The sequence below is a fragment of the Periplaneta americana genome, chromosome 12 (genome assembly GCF_040183065.1).
Source record: "Periplaneta americana isolate PAMFEO1 chromosome 12, P.americana_PAMFEO1_priV1, whole genome shotgun sequence".
NCBI classification, from domain to species: Eukaryota; Metazoa; Arthropoda; class Insecta; order Blattodea; family Blattidae; genus Periplaneta; species Periplaneta americana.
Genome location: NC_091128.1, coordinates 88,774,039 through 88,793,305, shown reverse-complemented (window position 1 = coordinate 88,793,305; position 19,267 = coordinate 88,774,039). Strand labels below are relative to the sequence as shown.

At 35.1% G+C, this 19,267-nt stretch overlaps 1 protein-coding gene across 2 annotated transcripts in view; it reads left to right on the top strand.

Moving 5' to 3' along the window:
* Positions 1–5,417, top strand: part of Trmt61 (tRNA methyltransferase 61) — a 616,962-nt gene extending 611,545 nt beyond the window's left edge. The window contains exon 4 of one of the 2 annotated variants that reach the window (XM_069841724.1): positions 5,108–5,417. In XM_069841724.1, coding sequence (XP_069697825.1) covers positions 5,108–5,365 — 258 coding nt within the window. In that variant the 3' untranslated portion in view covers positions 5,366–5,417. Of the gene's footprint in view, positions 1–5,104 lie in introns of both variants that reach the window. The other variant, XM_069841723.1, reaches the window with a different exon arrangement.
* Positions 5,418–19,267: the final 13,850 nt, after the last annotated feature.

Here is a 19,267-nt window from a genome sequence, read left to right as displayed (position 1 = left end):
ATAAAGTGTACACGAACTATGCATTCTTACTTATTTTAAAAATGTTATTTATTTATTTATTTATTTATTTATTTATTTATTTATTTATTTATTTATTTATTTATTTATTTATTTATTTATTTCAGTGTAAATCTCTCGCGAATCACGATAATATATTGGCTTATGTAATAATAATAAGTTAATAATAATAATAATAATAATAATAATACGATAAATTATTGGTTGGACTCAGGCCCCACGGGCCCATATAAGTTGGCACCACTGTACTGTATATTTATATTATCCTAGATCATATATACCCAGATAGCTCGGCCTTATAGGCTTTGACGGTAACAACTTTTGTGAGGTTTACTATAATGCCATATAGTTGTTACATAAGGACTCACATCATAATTCCCATTTGAATTGCATTAGCGACTGTACTGCCATCTCGTGTTCGTTTACGCCGGACGGGTGGCGATCCTGGTGGTTGTTCTCTTCAAAGTGCTGCCGATTTTAACTTAGGGATAAGCTATCTGTTACATAATGCATGTAAAGTTTCTGTCAATATAGATTCTCTTACTAAAGCTTGGGATATACCATCCAAATTTTATGTCCAAGTGTGATTGCCAACACAGCGGAAACTGATGTTATTTCTGACAGTGAAACTGAAGATGAAACTTAAGGCTGACATCGCATCGCTTTGTAAGCCTGTTAGATTTTTTTAATGGAAAATACGGAGTAAGGCGGGTTTTCTTCGAAGACTTAGGTTTTTCTATCCTTACAGATACAATTTATTGCTTCATTGTCGCCATATACCACTCCTTGATATAGAAATAGGAATAGATTTTCACTAAATGTCGACTTATACATATCTACCTACCTGCATTAATACCAACTCACATACGGCAATTGGAGAGAAAAGATTATTGTGCTGGAAGCACACTTTGTACAGATTTTGACGTAAATATTCAACATATTTCTAGCGTGTCAGTCCATTGGATCCTATGACAGGGTGTTTAACCCCACAGTTGCAGATTATGTACCTCATGTATTATTTGACAGATTAATAATGTACCTACAATTTTATTTTTTATTAAATTTTCGTATGTAGACTATATCCTTAATACGTAATGTGCAAAATGTGATGAATACTTTACACTTTTATCCTAGTCAACACCTTCGTCATAAATATAGAACATTCAACCTCTTCGCATAGACTGGAGTACAAACCATGATCTGGAATATCCTCTAGAATATTACTTTCCTTCATTTGTTAAGTTCGTAGTTTAAAACGTGATAAGGGATTCATAAGATTTTTGTAATTGTGAAACGTTTTTGCCTTAGATTGCATGTTATTGTAGTAATACTTAGATTTTTAAGGAATTGGTTATTATTTATAAGGATTGTGAATATGGTTGGGCGTGAAATTAATTTAATGCAGTCTGTATGTACTTTTATTTTGTGCTTTTATTGAATGTCTACCGTATAATATCTGTACAAGTATTTACAGTATAATTACTATGTTCAAACTGAATTGGTTTCTTGGAGAGTCGTTAGTATGGATCTACAGTATATCCATGGTAAGAGAAATAATAAATATAATTAATGCAAGTAAGAAAATCTGTCTCTCTTGCAACATATCCATGCAAGAGTCCGATCCGTTGCTAAGGAAGTAACGTCAGAATACAGTAGAGAATCGATTATCCGAATACCGATCAACCGAAACTTCGGTTAACCGAAAACGTTCCAATCGGAAAATTTGAATTTGCGCGCGCGCCATGTAGGAGTTTCGCTAGCGCTGTTTGCGAGATTTAGCTGGGGGGGGGGGGAAACGGGTCTCAGGTCTGAAGCAAAAAAAAAAAAGTTTGGACTTCTTTTCCTAAACTGTAGGCCTACTTTAATAGCCGTTTTGAACTTGTCAAACTAGGCTAGTCAGTTATTTTATAAGACGTGGGATACAAAATATAGGCTAGACTGTATGTACTGTTTCATGTTTTCAAATTTCAAATTTATTTACAATTTACATTTGAATTGAATACATATGAATAGATACCCGAAATGAGCATAATGCTCGTGCTCGGGTACAGTCCAGTAGTCTACATAAATTTTACAGGGTTCAAATAATAATGCTGATGATATAAATAATAGTAACAACAATAATAATAATAATAATAATAATAATAATAATAATAATAATATAATAATAATAATCGTGATGGAAATGATACAAAGATTGTAATACAAAATAATTAATTAATTAATAATAATAATAATAATAATAATAATAATAATAGTGATAAAACAAAAATATTTACAATAATAAAATAAATACTAAGACGGATAAAGTAAAATATAAAACCACTAGCGAGAGTTAACACAACTTAAATAAGCATATAATAAACGGAAAAAATGCCAAACTCGAAAATCAACAGAAAAGTTCTTTGTATCGCAGACGACAGCAACCGCCGTATTGACATTGTGTTGTGCATTAATGGTAGTAGTGGGGAGTTGAAAGTCTACGTAACTGCCGTTCTCTTCGAATGTTCTCGTAAAATCATGGGAAGTTAATGCTGAAAAAATAAAATGTCTACGAGTCAAACTGTTCATTATTACCAGGATAAATATAAATAATACTGAAATATATTAATCGAGTTTCAGTTATAGATCTCTCCTTTTGTGCAAGAGGTATCATATCAAAATATTTTATGAATGGCGGGGAAAATATAAATTTCAATAACTTTCTAGTGACAAGATATAGTGGCAAGTACAATCAAGTGTATCTGTGGCGATGCTAAGGAATCATTTATTGGAGATATACACTGTTATTAATTAAGAAAATGATCTATTTATATTTATTACAATGTTTTATCTTATAGGGTACATGCATCAGATAAATACAATAAATATTAGTAACATATAATGCTGGTAACACTTAAAATAATAATGAAATTTATCAAATATCATACAAACATTTTCACTTTATTTTAAACTTAAGAATGTGTAGGTAAATTGCTTAGGTCTGGATTATTTTTCAATACTGAATTGTATAGTCTTGGTCCATAATTCCTACTGTGTCTTAATCCAGCTGTAGTGTGGCATTTAGGTTCTGCCAAAAGAGTTGGGACATTTCTTCTGGTGTTATGTATATGTTTTTCAGTTATAAAATTCATTCGATTTTTGTGAAAATATGTTAGTAATGTATATTTGCTCAATTTTTAGTACTTGGAATTCAGAATAAATAAATTGTGTCGGATAATCAAGTGGTTTATGCAGACAAATTTTGATGATACTTTTTTGTAGTAATATTAATGGAGTTAAGATAGTCTTTGTCATTCCACCCCATCCTATTATTCCGTATTGGATGACTGATTGAAACAAGGCTAGATAAACTACACGGAGAACATAGATAGGCATATATGCACGAAGGGTTACAAAATTGTGAATTGTTTTCCGTAACCTATTACATAAATATGTTTATTCCATCTTAAATGTTGATCAATGACAACACCTAAGTATTTTACTTGCGTGGATTCTGTCAAGGAAGAGCAATTACAATCAATCAAGTTTATGTTACTGCAATTGTGTATTTTTAAATTTGTATCCTTATCGAATTTTATTTTTCTCAGACTAGAAGCCGTTAATGTAAAAGGAAATGCAGTTGTTTTTGAAATGTTCAATGAGAGCAAATTTTCATCTAACCATTTCTTAATTATATTTATACCTCTATTAGCATTTAGGTAGGCATTATTCCAATTCGATCCACTAAAAATTACGGCTGTATCATCGGCATATGCAAATATATCTCCAGATGTGTTTCCTATATCAATATTTAGCAAGTCATTGATGTATATTAAAAATATTAGTGGGCCTAAAACTGTACCTTGTGGCACACCTATATTTATATTACGAATTTCACTGTGTTGGTCGTTAAATTTCGTTAATTGGGATCTGTTGCTTAAGTATGACTTAAATAAATTTAAAGCGATTCCTTTAATACCGTAGGCATGAAGTTTAGAAGTGAGTATATTATGGTCTACAGTATCAAAGGCTTTTTGAATATCTAGGAAAACTCCCAAACATTTTTTACTCGAGTCTAATTCTTTGATAATCCTTGATGTTACGTTCATAATAGCGTCGTCCGTGCTCATGTTAGTACGGAAGCCAAACTGCTTTTGACTTAATAGACTGTTTTTTTCTAAGAAATTAATTAGCCTGCTTTTAATACATTTTTCTAATAGTTTAGAGCGACTTGGTAAGAGTGAGATGGGTCTGTAGTTACTGAGATTGTTTCTGTCACCAGATTTGTATATAGGTATTACTACAGCACATTTAAGATCAGTTGGAAATACACCTTGTGATAAACACAAATTAAAGACATGGGTTAGTGTTTTCGATATGGGTTCAATAATCATTTTGAGTGTTCTAGTAGTGATACCATCAACACCAGGAGCCACATTATTTTTTAAAGTTTTAGCAATAGTAGTTATAATTTCTTTATCACTTACGGGAAACATGAACATTGATGATGGTGATGGTGATGATGATGATGATGATGATGATGATGATGATGATGGATAAGAAAAGGAAGAAGAGAGTCTTGTGTTTTTGTTTATTTTTGATGCTATATTGTGTCCTACGTTTGTAAAATGAGCATTAAGTTCGTTTGCAATATCATAATGATTCTTAATAATCGAGCCATCTTTATTTACTATTTCCATAATACTGCAGCTTTTATTTGTTGAAACGTTAGTAGCTTCGTTAATAGTCTGCCAAAATCTTTTGGGATCATTCCTATTGTTGACAAATTTCTCTGAGTAGTAACTAACTTTCATGTTTAATATTAGTGTTTCTTTGTTTCATACTGCTCCTATATCACCGGCACAGTTTTTTTTCGTAAATGATCGGTTATCCGAAAAATAAATTACCCGAACACCCCTCGTCCCCAATTGTTTCGGATAATCGATGGTCTACTGTAGTGTGAGCTCAGTCATTGCTAAGCTACTGACGTCAGACGTTGAAACTTCCGTAACATTTTATCCATTTGTCCTCGAGCATAAACGTTTCACGCAAAGACTGTAGTATTTAATTTTTAAGTCATGTTCTGTCTTATCTTTTGCTTCAGAAGAGTGTGGAAGTGAAGGATCCCGCAGCGGAGAACCCTGAAGCATCCACCAGCGAGAAGCAGGGGCGCGGGGCCTGGAAGTCGAACAGCAACAGGGAGATGAGCCGCTTCGTGACGGGAATGCCGCCCCAGACGATGACGGGGCACACGGGATACCTGACAGCCGCCACCCTGCCGCCCATCTGGGCCAGGGTCACTCGCCCCTCCGACCCTCCGACGAGCAGCCATCAGGGCCAGCCCAACGAGATCTTGGAATCTTAATGAAGTCTGTAGAATTGCTGAGAATATGGAAATAAAGGCAACATTAAACTAATTTGGATATCTCATGAATATTCCTATTGTTCTGTAGCTTCCTTTAAAATTGACCTAATGAACCTTGCATCTAGTGATTATTTCAGACAATTCGGGGAAGGAAGTGAAATGAAATAGTGGGAAGACAGAGGGTTCTGTAGGTTTAATAAGTTTAAGGATATTTTCTGTGGTAATACTTCGCCCCTTTTACGTAAGTTCTTTTATTATTACTATTATTATTATTATTATTATTATTATTATTATTATTATTATTATTATTATTATTATTTTATCATCTTCAACATCACTTGAACTGGACTGATTGTCATTAGAATCGTCTGTACTGTCATTCGAAATGGCTTCACTTACTTAAGAATCAAAGTCATTGTCTTCAATTAGTTCAATGTCTGAATCATCACTAAAAGATTCCCAATCCCAATGCAAGTCTTCATGTATCTCATCATCGCCCAAAGTCTTCCGTTTTTTTTTTTTTTTTTTTTTTCACTACGTGTTTAGTTTTCTTGACAAGTAGTGATGAGATAAACTGCTATTTTGTGATCACTGTTCGACCTGTGATTGCTCATTTATGATCACTGTGATCTTAGACAGTGAAACAGTGATAAACAGTGATTGCACTGCGAATTTGTTCGAGGTGAACACTGAACAGTTTATTCTTCCCCGCTCATCATAGCGTCTCACTGCGATGTTTCAATGCTGTCGATATTTCGCACGTGGTAGGAGAGGGCGATAAAAATGTTGAGGTTATGTGTTTGTACTTCACAGAAGTCAAGTGTGAGCACAATACTGAGACGTAAACATACGCGTTTCATCATTTTAAAAACAGATTAAAGATTTAAAAGTCAGTATTTAATTATTTATTCATTAATTTAATTGATGCTACAGGCAAACTGAACATTATTTTGTCGTCTGGCTACCCAATATAATGATTGTCCATTTGATCTTGTCCAGTATTCCTGAAGTGAAATTTTATATAGGGGAAAAAAAACGAAACATTAGTAATTTTGACTTAATTCACACATCTCTCAGAAGATGAATGAAACATTGTCATTTTTTAAATCATTGTCATATTCCGAAAAATTTTGTTATTATTGTAATTTTACTAGTTAAATAATGTAGCCAATTAATAACGTCACTGCTTAAAATAATGGAATCAGATTAAGCAATGTAAAAACCTGCCAGATTTTCGGCTGTCGGCTGACAATAATATATTTTCCGGCTTTAAGAAATTGAAATCTGCCAGGATCAGCGTGAAATGTATTGAGTTGGCTACACTGAATGTATTATTAAAATCGGCGCTCACAGTTCGCGGACGTAATCTCAGTATTATCACTATAGTCCCGTCGCTCTTATTTCCGGCAGCCAATCAGGTTACATTTAAACGTGTGCGTCTTGTCATTCGCTGCTGATGACGTTATACACTTCCTAAGGCTCGATAAATACTTAATATAATCGTCCGCTATTTTGGCTCTTTCGTTGGCGTTCGCAGAAAGCACACGAGGACGCTATTTGCCTCTCAATTATTTGCTCAATTACAGTGCATTTGATTTATTATCACAGGAGCTACGACATGATCATGTTTAACGGTGTGGAAAATAGATTCCTCGTCTGGTAGCTCGGCGACGAAAAACAAAAATGGCGAACGATACTACCTATCTAGATTTTTATGGAGCCACTTCCTAAGGCATAAGCAAAGAGGAGGAGTCACGCCGGAAATAACAGCGACGTGACTATAAGTAGCATAAGCACAACAGCGCAGCGCACGTAGTGAGAAAAGAACATAACTGTCTCAGCTGGTGAGCAGTTTAGCCCTCGAACTGTGATCACTGTCTAAAGAGCTGTTTAGTCACAGGTATGATCGTGATTTTTCGATCACCGTGATAAAATCACAAGTCAGTGATTTTCTGCTCATCACTAGTGACAAGACTTACACTCGTAGACACCATTGTGATAACAAGAACGAGAAAAACTTTTCCCGCCACTTGTAAAATGTATTTTAGAGCACAGGAAAAAATTCTAATTCACACGAAAATAATACCACTGCACATATCGTAATCTCAATAGCATACTGACGCAACATGCATTCCTCGCTCAGAGTTCGGAGTGTTTATAAACATTGTAGTAAACGTGGCGGACTCAGTCCGGCGCAGGACTGCAGCTGATATATTTCGGTAGCGGACTGACGCCGAGATAGGCCCAGTAACGGTGATTGGTTCCCTTTGTTATATGAGTTACTTGATGTCGTTGTTTCATCTATGCCTCGATTGTCCCCTCATTCATCCTAAATCAGTCATGTCAATTGATATCCATAGGAGCAAACGCACGCTTTAGAGCCCAGGAGAGCCTGAGCGCTTTACAGCGGAAAGGAAAGGGACAGACGAAAGAGGTGGCATATGCCGCTTGGTCGAGCTATATTCAGGGATGGCCAGCACTGATTCAATAGATAAAGGAAAGAGAACTTATTAAAACTGTATCCATGTTAATTTTTAGATTTGTCTGAGAAGTATAAGTGCATTATAAGAACGAAAGTTTTACTTTTAATGCCCATTTTTTACAAGTTTGATTTTTTTACTCAAAAGAAATATTTTCTCAACATTTTTTTTTATAGAAAAGTGAAATTTTCAGATATAGGCCTATTTAGCCTATTTAGTAGCCTTACAGAATATTTTCGTAATTCTAATATACCGTAAATACATATTACTGAAGATAGTATATTGAAAATTTTGAAAATATTCGCATAGAAATTGTTTGTAAGGAAATGAATTAACAAAGCAACTACTGTTACATCATAAGCAAAAGATACGTGCCCATGTGTTGTAAAAATGTCAGTTCTATAGCTTCAGTACATTTCGAGAAAATAATTTAATATTCTGATGATAGGAACTTGTTCACCAGTATCACCTTAAAAGCATAATGCGATAAGAGTTTTGTTATGAAATATTAGTTACACTTAAAACATATACACCACCTAGGTAACTTTGCTTTGTACTGTAATATTGTTTTTATTAGTTTATTGATTACTTTTATAAGGCTAAAGGTACCATCAATATCAATTCCAACTTATCATGTAATACTCAATCTCTTTTTTTGGGATATCACTTTCTTTATGAATGATGTGTTTCATCCATTTAGTACAGTATAGTTGTACTACGATGCATTTTATGTGAATATTCCTTCTTAAATCTTTACTATGTTATTAACATTTAAAACACAACTGCAGTATTAAGAAATTGGTATCAGTAATTTTATTTTACAGACAATATAGATAATATCAAACAGAAAGAAGCCATATAAAAATAACGACATAAAATTTCACGTTCCGTTTGAAGTTTGTGCATCACTGTTTTTTTAACCCAACAGGCTGCTCATTCATATACACAACCCTTCCTCTTTCCATACTTAGCGCTTGATGACCGCGCACGACGTCAATGTCAGAAAAATGCGCATGCTTTGACATCACTGTCCTAAATGTATGTCCATAATTTGTCTTATTATTGTATTTTGTATTTTATTTATTATTTTTCTTCTAAACATGTAAGAAAATCTTATCTATCTCAGTAAGAAAAACGCTAAAAAAAAATTGTAACACCAACTAAGATAAGTCAAAAGTTGTTTCTCTACCTCTACATATTGGCTCCCATTTTGTTTTATGTTCAATGTATTTTTTGTATTGAAACTGTCAAATAACAACCACCTTATACAGGGACATCATTTTATATATATATATATATATATATATATATATATATATATATATATATAGTTGTCTTCGAGAAGTCGTGCTTAGATATTAGATACATGTGACAACCTGCAGCTCCGCACATTGCCTATTAGAAGAAGTTTGCCGTACTCCTCCTTTAAGTTTGTGACATGAATTTGAAACACTCTAACAATTCAAAAGATCAAACCACGTCTTTCGCCACCAATCTCCACCCTTTTTTTTCTGCACATAGTATTTCATTTAAACCATATTTATTGTACTCACGGTAATCTCTGCCTGCCAGCTATTACCTGACCTCCCACGTCTCCTTCTGTCAGTAGAATCCATTCCATCACTTTTTTCTTTGTTCTCGCTTACGTATAACATGGCTATGTTATTCTGTTTCACTCTTCTCTTATTACGCTATTTTGCATTTGTATTTAGAAATAAATAATCGGAAATACAAGACAAATATACTCTCTGTCAGACTCTCATAAGTAAAGTTACACTTACTATTACTTGCCATGGAGGCTCATAGGGTAGTGGATGGTTATGGCTGGCCACCGGCGTAGCTCTAATAGTGGCTCGTTTGCTTACTGATCAGGGGCTGCGCTTGAGCGTGGGTTCGAATACTGCTTAGGCTGATTATCTTCTTCGGTTTTGACGTAGAATATGTCTTTCCCCACACCGAGTATTGACTCTAGTTTTGGGATCCGTAGCGAAACAAAAAATGACGGAATTTTATTCAAATGCCTACAGCAGCAACAATATGAGCTACAGCCGAATGCTAATGTTATTAGTAGTTGGGTCATGAACCAATGTAGACCTTAACTTGTGTCACTGCACCGAATGACGCCACCTCCCCTCGCTGTGGACATGAGGACGCCAAAGTTGCGTGTAAAGGGTCGTCTCCACTATTAAACATTTATCAAAAACATGTTAAATGTTTAATTGTTTACCGTTAACATACCAACATGTTGATTAAACATGTTAATGCTAATTTCTTTTAACACTTTGTCCAGACTGTTAAACATGTTAAACTTGACTTTCTTTGCGTAGTCCAAAATAAACAGTCTATGAGATTTTAATGTAGATAGTGTCTTATTTTCAAACCTTGGACAATGGACTCAGATGATTTGACCTATTGTAATTGCCTCTACTGCTTGTTACAAGGCCTTGAAAAGAAAGAAAATGAGAATGTGGGTGCGGCAAAATCTCAGTAAAAGACATTATGCAGAAGATATTCTAAACGAGCTTAAAGTTGAAGATCGGTTTGAATTCAAAAACTTGCTGAAAATGTCAGAACACGATTTTAATATAGTGCTGCAAAAATACTTCCTGTTACATCAAAGAAAGACACAATTAAGAGCAGCCATTTCATCTCAAAAAAATTACAGCGCGATTGATTGACTAAGCTATCATAGGACCTACGACATGATAGATGTTAAAAGAGCGGGTAATATCGTATAATTATTCTTTCCGAAGTTTTACGAACGTTAACATACATCACCAAATACGACCATTACTGACGTCAACATAGCATTAACTTTTAGCGTATAACGAGAGTGCGAAAACTCTCTATTGTATTCTCGAGAACAATTAAATAATAATTCCAGTTCTCTAAAACAGTCGGCCTTCTTTGTTTTGTCTCTGTATTCTTTTGCAGACATCCCACAAACAAGGCTTTCCATCAGTGCATTAATTTTATTCTAATGTATTTTCTTTCGTCCACTTCATTACTTCGAACAACTTACAGGCAACACCAAGGACGAATGATAGTATAAAAATGATCAAGATACGCGCCACAAAATCGGAAATTAGTTGTTGCTATGGAAACTGTACGAACTTTGCCGAATTGTACCGACGCTGCACGAGCAAATGAATTGACTTGACATGTTTTCTAGTGCTGCTGGAAAACACGCCAACATATTAAAAGTGTTAACTTCAACATTCTCAGTCAACATGTTAAGTCAATTGAGACTTGAATTGTCCATATACATGTTAAATTCAACATGTTATTAAATGTTTAATAGTAGAGACGAGCCTTAAAATTAGCCGTGTCGCGCTGCCTCTCGCAGGAATATCTCGGCATCGTGAGCAGCTACAGACATGTGCGACCACTCGTTTGATTTGTAATCTCGAGTTGTCAATGAAATTGGCAATAAATACGTACGTTACACTTTGAGTGAACCATAGGCTAGTGAAAAATTTGTTGTGAGCTGTGACTAATTTCGGAATGTCGCTTAATATGAAAAGAAAATATATATTGCATGCCATACATCAATTACTTCATAGACCCATGCTCTCCATTTGTAAACCGAAACAAAAATAGAACATTCAAACCATGACAACTGTAGTTTCATTCCCGAAACTGGGTGACGTATTCTAAGTGCCGGTGTATTATATACTTCTTAATTTCAATTCAGGAATCCGCTCCTGAGTACGAGTTCTACTCTTTCAGGGGTGAGTTAAAGTTTTTTTTCTGTTTATATTATATTTTATGTTATAATTATTAGAAAAATAAATACGTTTAGTATGCCACATGCTAAGGTTGAAAACGCTGGCTTAGACCATCGCTCCCTCTATGCTGATCTGCAATTCGGAGCACGTTACAATAGTACTTCCACTCGCCTTGGCTTCTAGTTGCTGACTGTGTTAGTGTATTAAGAAACATCCAAACTTACCTGCCGAGATTCCATACTGCAAGTATCGCGTACTGAGAGTTGTGCCGTTCTTAGCAACAGGCATGTTTGCACATTGTTGCATTGCTTAAAAATGCTCGGGATTATGAATGCTCGGTTGTGCACCATTGTTTATGTAAATATAAAAATGAAAATGTGGTACATAAATATTATTTTAAGAAGCACAGGAAACGATCATGGATAAATTATCAGTGCAGGAACGCCATGTTGTGATACTTTGTAAAATAACTCAGCTCCAGTGACCTCAACGGTAAAATACTTTTTTACTCCATTATGTGCTGTACTTTTTGGTCCAGTAAAAATACTCATCTTTACGACAAAACACTTAAAAATACTATTATGTTCTGTGGACAAAAAGAAACTAAAGTGTATACAATTAGAGTATTTTATGTGGATCAAATAAAGTTTAAATAATCATGTAATATATTGCGACAGGATATTAGGTTTCTGTGCATAAGAATTATTTCAATCTTACCTGTCCTCGATTCACTCAGGAGTTACCGTAATAGCATTAGCATTATGTCCATCTGGAGAAACCACACTTTCCAATGGTGAAATAATAATTATATAAATCGGTTAAGTAGCTTCAGAGATTACTTCATACTAACACAAAAACATTCTCTGCATGTTAATATTGATAAATATTTGTATATACCCATCATACAAATTATTATATCCGTATAAAATAGTGTTAAATGAATAGCTTCCGTTTGTTGATGTGCAAGGCCCCTTATAGACAAGTCATTTTTGTTTTCATTTCATTATAGCCTATTAGCCTGAGGCATCGCTGAAATATGTTTAATTAATTCAAGCCCCCTTATAAACTTCTCTTTTAAAGGAAATATTTTGATTGCCATATAGCCTAAAATCTAAGTTAGAACAAACTTAATTTATATTCCAATTTTCATAGAAATCGGTTCAGCCATTATCGCGTGAAAACTTAACAAACATCCAAACAGATAGACAGACAGACAGACATACAGACAAAAATTTCAAAACTGTGATTTTTGGTCTCAGGAGGGTTAATTATATATGTTGCCACCAATTATTAAAAAAAAAAAAAAAAAAAAAAAAAAGCGAAAATCACCAGAAAAATTTTAGTTACAGATTTATTATTTTAATGTAAATTATGTCGTGGGTTAAATATAATTAGTTTATATATTTAAAAAAATAAAAAAATAAATAATAAATAAAAAAAAATTAAAAACAATAAAAAAAAATAAAAAAAATAATATATATGATATGCGTAAATCACTTCGTGATTTAAGACGGCGCTTATTCCGTCGGATCCCGGCCAACTAGTCACTCATATCGAGTGCACCTCAGCACATGCGTGGACTTCGGTCCTGCGTTCATAGACATCTATGACGTAGTGCAGAGGGCGGCCACTAGAGGGAACCCAAGAGTTGGAGCTTAATCTGAGACGATTCTAACCGGCGTCGGAGTTGTATCCGGTGTGGCTTAGTGGATAAAGCATCAGCACGTAGAGCTGAAAACCCGGGTTCAAATCCCGGCGCCGGAGAGAATTTTTCTCCGTTCCATTACTCTTTCATCGTATAATTAGTTTGATATGAAACATTTACAGTACATTCGACGCACAAAGAAAGAACAATTGACTGGGTCTTCGCAAAAACGGGCAAACCATCATTTGGTAATAATGGAGAAAAACTGACTTCTGAATTCATTAAATTAAAATATTATTTCCTTTACCGCCCATCAGTGATCTAGGGATAAAGCGCTATTTTATAGAATCGAGAGTTGCGGGTTCAAAACCGGCTGGGATCGCTGGATTTTTCAGGACGCAAAAATTCTGAGCGCAAGTCTTCCGGAAGTGACTTTAAGTCGAGCGTCCCATGTCGGAGTTTTCTGGGACGTTAAAGATCTCCAAACCTAAATTACAGCCTTTGGATTAAATTTCTCCTCTTTCATGTCCTAGTAATACCTTTGTTGCTAACTAGATGGCGTTTGAGACGATGCGCTGTAGGGCTCTGAGTTCTGCAGTCACAACTGGCCTACGTCTATGTTCATGATACAAACGGAGTGGGCTATGGAAATTCAGCTCTCCTTGGCAACGGTTTTGTTGCGAATTGTTTTGTATCTTTCTGACGAGAAATAAAAACTGTTCTTGAGTTTCACTTACTCAGTATATTGTATTTTAGCTACAATATTGGTGACCCCGACGTGATATGAACAATCACGAAGATACAGAGCAAAGTTCTTTACCAACTAGTAGTGGTGACAGAGTCGTTGTGTGTGCACAACGTATTGAGAAGCCTCCTCCATTCTACAAGGACGATCCAGATCTATGGTTTGCAGTGGTGGAAAATGCTCTCAGTTTCGCGAGGCTCGCAATTTGAATCTGCTATTTTTCGAGCGTTTTGTAATCTCATTGGTTCTACAAAAATACGCACGACAGCCTTTCATCCCGCCTCAAACGGCATGATAGAGCGTTGGCATAGATCATTGAAAGCCGCTATCATGTGTCACACGGGATCTAAATGTTGGCTCGATATCTTGCTGGCTGTCCTACTTGGATTGCGCTCCAGCATCAAAGAAGATTGTGACGTTTCGCCTGCAGAAATGGTTTACGGAGCGACGCTAAGACTTCCGGGAGAGTTTTTCGTCGACGACCAAACCGAACTGTCGCAGCGAGCCTTCGCTGAAAAAACACAGATAGTTAATGCGCACTGTCAGATCGACCCCCGCTGCTCACCACTGCAACAGAAGAGCTTTTCAGCATAAGACATTATATACGTGTACGCATGTCTTTGTTCGTGTGGCAACTAAAGGATCCCTTGTACTACCGTATGAAGGACCGTATAGAATTCTTCGTAGGATATATGACTACGTGTTCGAAGTCGATATTCACGGGAGCCCTAAAACCATTTCCACAGAAAGACTTAAGCCAGCTTTCTATGAAGTCTTCTCTGAAGATGATGGGAACAAGACGTCCGATTATCAACGACCAAGTTCTTCAAATCCCCCACCATTCAGAACTTATCCTGGTGCAAGAAAAGTTTCGTGACTCAGCGTCACTGGGAGGGGAGTACATGTAGGGCTCTGAGTTCTGCAGTCACAACTGGCCTACGTCTATGTTCATGATACAAACGGAGTGGGCTATGGAAATTCAGCTCTCCTTGGCAACGGTTTTGTTGTGAATTGTTTTGTATCTTTCTGACGAGAAATAAAAACTGTTCTTGAGTTTCACTTACTCAGTATATTGTTTTTAGCTACAGCGCTTACAACTTGTCTCTCTGCCCCTGTCAGCAAATAAGTGTAACTGAATTCTTTGTAGGTATTGAAACCTCCGCTAGGGGGTAAACTGACGTTCAAAAATCTCCTACTAATCGATAGTCATGGATAATTTGTTCGTGTATGTGTGGCTTCTTTAGTTATTACTTCTATGAATAGATGGGGAAGATAACAGTGTGTCGCAAATAATGCATAAATATACCCGCATTATAGAATTCGAAATTGATTGTAAAAGCACTAGGTTTAGCGGGAAACCGTTGATACTGTCAATTATGAGATTAATTTATACTTAATATACATTATCATTTTCCCCAATACTTTTTTTCCCGTCCAAATATTAGTGTCACCTATTGACAACGATCGGAACTATGTCAAAGCTTGTTAATTTGTTACATCTTTGGTTCTGATATCTCATGGTTAGAAATTTCACTTACACTATCAGAAAATTATAGATCGTCATCATCAACATTATCATCATCATCATCATCATCATCATTGGCTTAACAGAAACTGACTTCCAGGCGTCCCTACCTCTGGCGATCTGCCACCAGTTCCTGATCCCGAACCGTCTCACATCCTCCTCGACCCCATCCATCCATCTCAGTTTCGGTCTCCCAACATTTCTTCTATTCTCCACTCTGCTTTCCATTATCCTCCTCACCATATCCCCTCTCTCCTTCTTCTGAACATGTCCAGCCCATCTTAGTCTTGCCACTCTAATATCCGTAATAATGTCTGAGAAATCATATAGTTGGTAGAGTTCTCTGTTGTATCTTATTCGCCACTCTCCGTTTTCATTGGTCGGCCCATAGATCTTCCTTTCAAACACCCGAAGTCTAGCCATATCGCCCATGTCTCTGCTCCATATGTCAGTACAGGTTTTATTAATGTCTTATAGAGTCTTACCTTCGTTTCTCTTGTGAGTATTTTTTATTTGAAATACTTTAGTAGCGTAAAGTAACATCTATTGGCATTCTATATTCGTCTATTTATTTCTTCTTTAATATCATTAGTATTATTTATTAAGAATCCTAAGTATACCAAACTAACTGCTTTCTCAAATTTTTTATCGTCTATTTTTAGGAAACCTTCATTTGTGTGTTTCTTTTTATCATTAACTATCATATATTTCGTTTTTCCTTCATTTATTTCCAATCCCATTCTCTCGGCTGAGTTTTTTAGTGCCACAAATGTTCTTTTTATGTCTCTTTCAGTCCTGCCAATAATGTCTATGTCATCTGCATAACCTAATACCTGTACTGACTTATAAAAAATGGCCCCTCTTGTTTGGATGCCCGCATCCCTTAAAAATTATAGATCAGGTTTCTTTAAACGCCAGTGTACATTCAGAACTCTTTAATAAATTGTTAAAAACTAATTATCTTTGTAATAAAGTTATTCCCTCTGCAAAGTAATTTCTCCTACTTCATTTCTAGTTCTTGCTGCTTTACAGTAACAAATAAAACTACTGATGAACGTTATTGAACAAGTAATGAGTACTTCACTGTATTAATATAAATTCTGGTGGTAAATTACCTGACTCACTAGTTTCGACGTGGTTTTTTCGTCATCCTCTGAATCATATTCTGACTAAAATTCAGATGATGAAAAACTACCTCGAAACTAGTCAGAGGTTTACTTACTTAATTTAAAAGGAGTTAATGACTCATGCCAATAAATAAATACAGACATTCACAAATTCAATCAGTGTATTCTTCATCATATTCTTATTTTACAGTACAAAAAATAAGTACACTTAATACTTAGCAAACCCTCAACCATTTGTCACACAAGAAACATGTCACACAGGCCTCACATTTAAATAATAAAAACAATCATGCTGCTTTGCTTAACTTATGGAAAGATATTGCCACACATCTGTACAACAACAGTAATAATATTATATCTTAAACAATACAACCTATACAATATAATAATACATTTGCTTCAAAAACATGAATTTATATGAACGAAATGTTCGGACACACATTCCTTCATTAAAAACGATATATTATCCTCACAATTTTATAAATTAGTGAGATAAGTTTTATACATTGTACTACCCACCATTATATGGCGAGAATTAATGTTTTCTATCCTTTAAAAAGGCCAGGAAATAGCAAAGATTTATACGTGAAAATATGGTTCTTTGTGTTTTTTTTAACTGCAACTGCTGTAATCGCTCATAAAATTTCAAGGTCATGCAGATGTTATAATACAACAGCCATTTTGGTGTAATTCAACGAGAAACGCATTCGCTTGAACCGACACAAAATGGCAGCTAATTGCGTTACTCGCTGAAGTTAGCCGTGTTCCTAGCGGTGTCATGATGTATTAAACTGCATATTTCCTGGCCTTCTAGTAAAAACACAGGCATGACAATCATTGCAACATGGCTTCCTAATGAGAATGAGACATCCTTTGAGGTCATAATTTGTGTATAAAATACACGCAAGAAAAAGAAATCATTCAAAGGAAGTCATACATTCCATATTAGTAAAATGTGACATTGGAATATCTAAACCAAAATATTTAAAATGCAAAGTGTTGTCGGTAGACCAGGAGCCAACTGTTCGACTTCTCGAGATGTTATGATGATTGAAAATGCAAATAACTTATATAGCGATATGTGCAGATGAGCGATGTTGTTTTCATTATGATCGGTGATTCAGAGATTATACGGTGGAAAAAGAGCTACTAACACAATAATCTGTGAGCGATTAAAATGATTACAACCGCAAATAATGTAGCAATCATAAAATTTTTATATTACGAGATTTTAATTGGAATATATGCATTTTGTATTGTTCTGCACAATAAATTTACTATCGTATGATATTTGGTTTTACTTAAATAGTGTTCCTCGAAGTGAGCTTTGACAAATAATATTTCATGCCATTATAGTCTGAGCCCAGACCTGGACCGCTTGTTCATATGCATAGAGCTTACGATTATGGATATCATGGACTCATTTTTACATATCCCAAAATGTTTACACTGTGAGAAATTTGTGTCTGCAATTGTGGTAATGCAGCTTCATACTATAATTCTCTATGTAGAGCGTTTGTGTTGATCAAAATGGCGGAAGTGAATGTAACCAGTGTGTGTGTTGAAAATGAATTTAAAATGGCAGAAAAAATTGATATTTGCAAGACCGAAGTGGTGAGGCAGCTGAAGATTGAACTCTGTCAACAGGAGATAGTTAAGGTAAGTGGAACCATACTGTATGATAGAACATAGACGATGTAAAATAATGGTTGCCGTACTTCGTGGGTAGGCCTACAGTTTGTTTATACTTTGGTATAACAGCAGTGGGAAACCTTCTTTCTTTACCCTAAATCATTTTAATTGTTTTATCACTGGTTGAGACAAATAATTTTAGTGTTAAATTGTACTGTTTTTTTTGGCATAGACTAGTTTAAATTTTGTTTACCACCTAGACGCCAGACTTGAAATAACCTCTGACAAGATTAGAAAATTAAAACTTGAACATTTCGGAATGGGCAGCTGTGAAATTATTAAACAATTATAAGATTAACATAATAAAAGCTGAAATAATGGATAAATTATCTTGATAGAATTCTGAAAAAAGTATTGACCGTTTGGGTAAATATTTAGAACAATATGGTCGACCTTGTTAGAAAATAAACCTCGATGGTTTTGCCCGTTTAACTGTACACAGAAACAAATCAAACTTACGTAATTGCCATTATGTTTTTGAACAATTCCGTGTAATCTGCATAATTTCTGACGTTACTTACCATACGTCGGCCATTTTGAATTACTTTAGGTAATTTTCTTCCCTTCTTCTTGCCGTCTGTTCTGCCTATAAAATTTCGGGCGCCCTTCCGTACAGGGGCAGTGGCATTTCTCCAAGATTAGAGTCCAGTTTAGGTGTGTGTGTGTATTAATCGAAAAAAAATCATAAACATGCGTCCTATTCTCAGTATTTTCTAGCCCCTAATTTTCGATTAGTACACACACCTAAACTGGGCTCTAACCTTAGAGAAATGCCACTAACTCCAAAATTTCTGCTAAGTAACGAAATATGCAAAATGAAACGTTCGGAAAATTAATTTTTTTCCAATTATGCAAAATTCATGTTCTGTACACTCAGCAGCTTCATTATTGGTAAACTTTGCGTGTTATAATCTTAAACCAGTTCTTTGTTTACATCAGGAAAAAATTTAAGGATGATAA